At 32.1% G+C, this 6,976-nt stretch overlaps 1 protein-coding gene across 1 annotated transcript; it reads right to left on the bottom strand.

Annotated features, from left to right (window-relative positions):
- Positions 1 to 448: 448 nt before the first annotated feature.
- On the bottom strand, positions 449 to 2,441 carry LOC123689614 (THAP domain-containing protein 1-like). The gene is made up of 5 exons (XM_045630620.1): positions 2,184 to 2,441; positions 1,438 to 1,618; positions 1,291 to 1,359; positions 1,128 to 1,205; positions 449 to 1,024 (listed from the first exon to the last, which is right to left on the bottom strand). Exons 1-5 carry the CDS (start codon positions 2,261 to 2,263, stop codon positions 824 to 826), a joined length of 609 nt encoding a protein of 202 aa, XP_045486576.1. The 5' UTR covers positions 2,264 to 2,441; the 3' UTR covers positions 449 to 823.
- Between the last annotated feature and the right edge of the window lie 4,535 nt (positions 2,442 to 6,976).

Raw genomic sequence — 6,976 nt, 5'->3', positions numbered from 1 at the left:
TTCCCACGATATAATTTTGCCTTGTTCGTCCTTCAAATTCCTATAAAACTCAAATGCATTTCGTACTAACTTGATCATATGTGCCGGATCTAAAAACACCGCTATGTTTGAAGCATTGCAAGGATTTTTAAAAGTGGACTTTATTTGATTAACTTCAAACGAACAGCCTAACTTTTTAGCCATAGTAATATTTGCTGGGCAGCCGTCAAATGTAATGGCTTTGACGTTTACACCAGCCTCTTCTACCAAATGAATCGCCTCTGTTAGAAGAGCGGCTTTTTGTTCTGCATTAATTCCATTTATTAAAAAATATCCTATTGGAATTTTCCAAGATGCATTTATTGGCACCAGCAAGAAAACAAGGGCTTCTTTAGCTTCGTCTTGACAATCCGTTTGTAAACTAGCGCCAAAACTCACGTGGCCATAGTACCTTCTGCCTTGAGGATGATATTCAACACCGCTTCTGATTGCCATTTCATCGAATATGATAGTGGCGAAAATTTTGTTCTTGGATTCTCTGGCTTTCATTTTGATAGTATCTATTGCCTCCTTTGTAAATCCGGGTTTACCGTCAATGGATTGATACCAACTTCTCAGAGTACTTGTAGCAGGTAAACATGTGCTGAAACTTTGTCTAACGAAATTATACGCTTTCGGAGAATAAAAATGCAATGTTAAGGAAAATGCTCGTAATTCCGGTGAGTATTTAATTTTGGGTATATGTCCTGTTTTTGATTTTAATATTTGGCGTTTAACAATTTCTTGGTTTTGTACACCTATGCGACTTAAAATGTCTTCATTTTCTTGAGTAATATAAGATTTTTTAGTCAAAATATTCAAAATTTCTTTTAGATTCGCATTCTTTTTTTGCCAATAATCTGTTTTTATCTTGAAGCCTCTTAACCTCTTTCTTTTTTTTACTAAGAGAATATATAAGATGGTCTATGTGTCGTTTCATTTTGCGTTTACGTGGAGTCAGGTCTACAATCACTGGGTCTATTTCTTTGTTACTTTTTGTTGAGCTCTGCAAAATAATAATATATAAGAAAAGAAAGAGGTAATGAGAAAAATTTATATTGAATTTTGCAGAAGTATTTTGTTAAGAAGAATGTAAAAATGAAGCTTACAGAAATTTCATGCAAAGGAGTCTGGTCTTCAGTTGATGTATTAGCTTCAACATGCACTTGTTTATTCGATAATGAACTCTGTAATTAAAAATGTCGGGTATTAATAAACTCAATTACATAAAAAATTTACCCATGGACTTATCGTCGAAACAATTTAACTTACGGCGGCGATATTGTGATGCGAAGGCACAGGTACATTAGCATTAGAGTCAGTTATACTATTTGGTGAAGCCTGTAAAGAAATAATGTTTTTTATATACATGATTTCACTTTTCCCAACCAACATTATATCAATAAAAACAAAACATACCAAAATAGGCAAAAACATCGTTGGTATCGCTGAACTAAACAGACGGCGGCGTTGTTTTAAATATTCAAAACAATCGGGAGTGAAGTGCCTTGAACATACAGCGCTGTACTTTGTTGGAAACCAATTCTCCCTATTAACTTTCTCTATCCACTTTTCTTTTAGTTCCGGTATCTTCGGAAATCTAAAATTAAAACATATGCCAAACACACAGATGAAAAAACCTTTTTAACATCAAAGACCACCGTACCGCCCTCAAAAACTACAAAGTGAACAATAATTACACAAAATGCACGCCATTGTATGTGTATAAGAATATGCGAACATTAGATTGTACCACCAAATCATTATTGTATCTTTTTCTTGCAAATAAATATTATTATTATAAAAAAAATAACAACTAATGGAATATTATATATAATTATCAAAAATAGTCGGTAAAAAGTAGATCTCCTATCTATGATCTCTATTTTTATCATAGTATGTAAATTGTTTTTTTATTATTATTTTCGATATCGACTTTTAGCTATTAAAGGTAACAGCACTAATTTTTACGATATTAATGCGATATACGTACAAAGGGAAAGAAAGGGATAGACGCATTAGAATTGTCTAATAAAAGAACGAGACTTTTCCAAAAGACATCAACGCGCGACGCATCTCGTTTACCCAGCCACCATTTTAAACAGACCCCTGCGGTGGCTCATAATCATATTAAATAAAATAAAAAAATCGTGCTATTTACTTACCGATGAAAAGTTATGCCATCCTTTTTGTAACTAGATGTCTTGGAATGTTTCCCACACCATTTCACCGCGCATGAAGGCATTTTGATGCGTTATAATTATTGCATAAAAAGTTTAAAAACTAAAATTTATCGTGCACACAGGTCAAACGCCTGGACACAACTAAAATGGTTACTTGTACCGCAGCCTACACATAGGCGACAAAATACTAATAGTTTTCGAGCGTCGGGGAACCGTATGCGCAGTCAAGTGGTTATATAGTCTTTGGCTGTCGGCGACGCCAAGGAGTTTAGTGCATTGTTTAAAACTTGTTGTATTAGGATTACCTACCATAACAAATGTTTGTAATTTATGAGTTATTATTAAATACAATCTTCCGTCATTAAAATAAAATCCACTTTTGGAAAATATAACTTTTAGTTATAATTAAGAAGAAGAGTTCATATATCTTGTTAGCCTATTTTATTCTTTTTACTCAAGATATAAAAATATAAAACATGGTGTAATGGTTGCAGCTCCTTACAAACGTTGTGTAAAAAAAAAACTTGGCAATTAAAAAGAGTGTCGGAGAGTTTAGTGCCAGTTCTTTTCTTCCGTTCTACACCCTGGATTTGAGAACTGGCAGTAAATGTAAAATTAGAAGCATTCAATGTAATATATTTCTTTTTTGACGTTCATACGTGTACATTGTGTTACCTATACGAAAAATTTATTTTTGATTTTTTAGCAAACATGGTATGGTATGGTTGGTTGGTGGACTCATTTTCCGCATTAAGACAAAAAAAAATTACAAGTGTTTCTACCCTTAGGTACTGAAGCTACTACCACTATTACATCACTAATTATTTTTTTACATATCACAAACTTATTCATAAGACTTGGGATTTGGATGGGACTTAGGATTAATACGGCGCATATGAAATCTGCACCTGTGCATGAACGAATTACATAACCAATTTTGGTCACGGCGACAAATCGACTGAGGGTTCAAAAGGTAAGTAGGGTAAGACAGAAAACGTCGATCGAACCGCGTGGCATCTTATTTTTAACATACCCACTACGTTATTTATTTTCTCACACACTTCACACAAAATTGCAAGATCGTATTGCCGTTTTTAAGTGTGTGAGATGAGAACTATCCATAGCATTTTTACTGCATACAAGTTGTTGTTCATAGTAAACATGAATTAAAATTATTATGACCGAAGGCTTCACATTCAGTTAAAATAATCCCATAGAACGTAATGAGCTTCATTTATCCGTAAAAAGAGATAACCTATGTTTCAGATTGTATAAAAGAAATGTCTTATTAATTATGATCCTAATCTGTGGGCTTGATTTGCTCCAGTTCAAACAATTTGTATTAAAAACTTGGCGATTGAAAAGAGTAGCGGAAAGTTTCTTGTCAGTTCTTCTTGTCCCTCTACGCCCTTGACTTGCGAACTGGTAGAAAATGTAAATTTACAATTAATTTAATTTTTTTGACGTTCATAAATGTACTTGTTTACCTATACGAATAAATATATTTTTGATTTGATGTGATATTGTAATTTTCTCAACTTCAATATTAATTAATACTTTCAATCACTCAACCTAAGTAAATAATATTAAAATATATTAATCAATCATTAATTAAGTCAAGAGTGTTTATTTAGTCTTGTATTTCCAAGGGTGCGTCCACAGCTCGCGAGCCGTTATTTAGCTGCGCGCGCGCAATTCGCTCGCAAACTAAGCGCGCTACGCGATTTTTTTGCCGTGTGTTGCGTTTGCCGTCATTGCCAGCACGCGGGCAGCTCGCAAACAGCTTGCGAGCTGAACATTCGCTAGATGTGGACGCACCTTTAAGAAATAAACCAGCAATAACTTATAAAGTCTACAAAATGACAGCCAACATACCTAGAAGACCACAATACATAATAATAATTAACCTCGAAAATAAACCTATCTTTTGAGCATTGTCTAGATTCTTATGAAAAAGATAACAAGTATAACATAAAGAGAAATTCGTTATTTAATAATTTTAAAAACGTATACAATTGTATTGTTGAACAGGGCAGATTGTGAAAAATAATTCCACAACGTCTAATTAAAAGTCATATACATATTTCATTATTACTAAGTATCCTCATGTTATTAATGAGAAAGCGATATATTCTTTATTTTTGTGGTGCAGTATAATGCTATGGGTATGAACTATATTGTAAGAGATTGTTATAGACGATAGTCTAGGCCCTAAATCAACTCAATAGATGTTCTAGTTAATCTTAACTCAGGTGCTGTATCTAAACCGTACATCAATACATAAATGGTAAAGTTAATATAAATAGGACTATAAATTGTAATTGTAATAGTTATCTCCTAAAATAAAAAAGGGATCATCCTACTAACTATGAGCAGTGTGTGCTGTATAGAATGCCGTGCTTGATATCTTTCTCGTCTATGGATAATTGTTTTATATATTGAAACTATCTGAAGTTCAACTTCTAATTTTAAAAAAAAACTTTCAGTGGAAATGACTAAAACACTGTTTTTGTTCCTTATATATTATAATACAATAAATAAAAAGTCACTTTCTGAAACGTTATTTATTCATGCTATTTCATAAATAGTAGCAGTGAGTGAGTTGTTTGTTGAAAAAAAATAAAAAAAAGTGTGAGATATATTATATCCCTGGACACGATGGCAGTTACACGATGGGGTGTACAGTAAAAATAAAAAAAACCGTTATTTATTTTTACAATTTACGAGAAGAAAGTAAACTTACTCAAAAGAGAAGCATGATCTCGAAAGAAATATCTTAAGAAACACGGTAGGTATTATAATTACTGAAGACTCTTATTGAAATAACTAATTTGTAACAATGCTTTATTCCAATTGAAGTTTCTACTGTAAGGTCTGCTTAATACAACGTACAGTGCAAGTTAATTTGCAGTTAATTTATAAAGTTATACTGTACTAGTATTCATTACGGCTATGTTACTTAACGATAATGAAGGAACGAACATTTTTAATTTTCTCTTAAAGAAACTTCTGTGATATTGCGTGCCAAATGAAATAAGTTCATTCTCAGATGCCCCTTGTTTCGTATTTATAACTTTTAAATTTATAGCAATGAAACAAATGTTTGTAATGTTCATTATTAAGGAGATTCTTTGACGGATATTGTCTGCTTGGAAAACTATATTTATTCTTATTCTTAATTCATCCAACTGTTGTTTCGGAAACGTTAAGATTTTCAGACATTTTAATGTCACTCAGTCTTAGACAACCTTTCATAAGAACGATTATAATGCAGGAACGGTGGAAACTACTGTAATTTAGTTTTACGATAGGTACGTTGAGGGTAATGGGTAGTGTTTTAACCCAGTTAAACGTGCCATTATGTTATATATCTTCTACTAAGTCAAATAGTCACAGTCAAAAATCATTTATTCATATAGGTAACATAATTTAAAAAATAAAAATAAAATAAAATACGTTTATTTTGGAACATAAGATCATCTTATCCACGGTCTGGTATCACTTATTCCACGTCAATCAATTCGAACCTGTAGGCATCCCTACTCATCGGCAAAGAAGACAGTGGGGGTAAGCCGAGAGAAAACGCCGGCGTAAAAAACTCTCGGTACTCTTTTAAAAAAACAAATCATCAAACAATATTTAAAACCAATATATTAAATTAATTAGAAGTAGCCTGCCCAGCACTGTACACTTATGAACGTAAATACGTCCATCACTTGAACTAACTTTCTCTCGAATTGATTTTAGACTGTGATCGAAAAAGATAATATACAGATACACGATTAATAGCTATATTTAGACAAAACCTTTGCTCAATGAGGCGATTCTAGGACAATACTCTGTCATTGTCTGAGTGCGAGCGAAACTATACATTTATCTTTGTGTTACGCTTCACTGCTCCGTTAACTATTGGTTTGCTATATTATATTATCTACTTGACATGGATATTAATTATTTCATATATTTAATAATCTTTTAACTGTTATTTCGAGATCCATTAAAGTAGTCCACAGTATTATAGTATGTACCTACCGACATATTATTATTTTTTGAAATTGTAACTAATTTTAAATAATTATACGCATATACAAAAGTTATTAAATATAATTTTTTTGTACTATGAATATGCGCCTTGTCCTTTTACATACACGTTTGTTTATATGGCCTTCTAATAGGCGTTTGGTAAAGTATCATTCCAGAATGATTCCTGTATTTTAATGAAAGTGTAATAAGGGCTTTGGGCTAAGCTAAATCAATTTATAGACAAGTAAGAATACGTTTATTAGTTGAGATTAGCGTAAACTTACACGTACTAAACAAAGTTGTCTTAGGATTAGTAACACTCATTATTGTATATCTTTTTCCATCGCACAATGTGCAAATTTGTTCCTTGAGATTGATTATATAAATAACTACACAAATGCGCTTAGCAATAATAATTTACGAGTGTGAACAGAATACAGAAAAATCTCAAATAATACACATTACAGATACAAGAAGCCAACAAAGAACAATTAGTCTGTATGTGAGCTTGGGTGTTTACTTCCGGCGAAAGATACCCGGATATCCGGGCTTCTCAGTCTATAACAGAGCAGGACAAACAACTTGTTTTCTTTATAAAAGACTAGGGATTTTATAAGATAATATTTAAAATAGTATTTGACAATAGAAATTCAGTTTTAACAAATTATGCATAAAGTGATAAACAATTATACTATACTACGCAATAATAAAAAAGATGTAAAAAAAGAAGCTGGATTGTTTATACTTTATTT

The sequence above is a fragment of the Pieris rapae genome, chromosome 1, assembly GCF_905147795.1.
Source record: "Pieris rapae chromosome 1, ilPieRapa1.1, whole genome shotgun sequence".
Taxonomy (NCBI): Eukaryota; Metazoa; Arthropoda; class Insecta; order Lepidoptera; family Pieridae; genus Pieris; species Pieris rapae.
This window is presented reverse-complemented; position numbering and strand designations above follow the sequence as displayed.

Coding starts and splice junctions, on each gene's coding strand:
- LOC123689614 (XM_045630620.1), bottom strand. CDS start 2,263: ATGCCTTCATGCGCGGTGAAATGGTGTGGGAAACATTCCAAGACATCT. Junction 1,619..2,183: donor GATGGCATAACTTTTCATCG/GTAAGTAAATAG, acceptor TTTTAATTTTAG/ATTTCCGAAGATACCGGAAC. Junction 1,206..1,290: donor CGCATCACAATATCGCCGCC/GTAAGTTAAATT, acceptor TTTTAATTACAG/AGTTCATTATCGAATAAACA.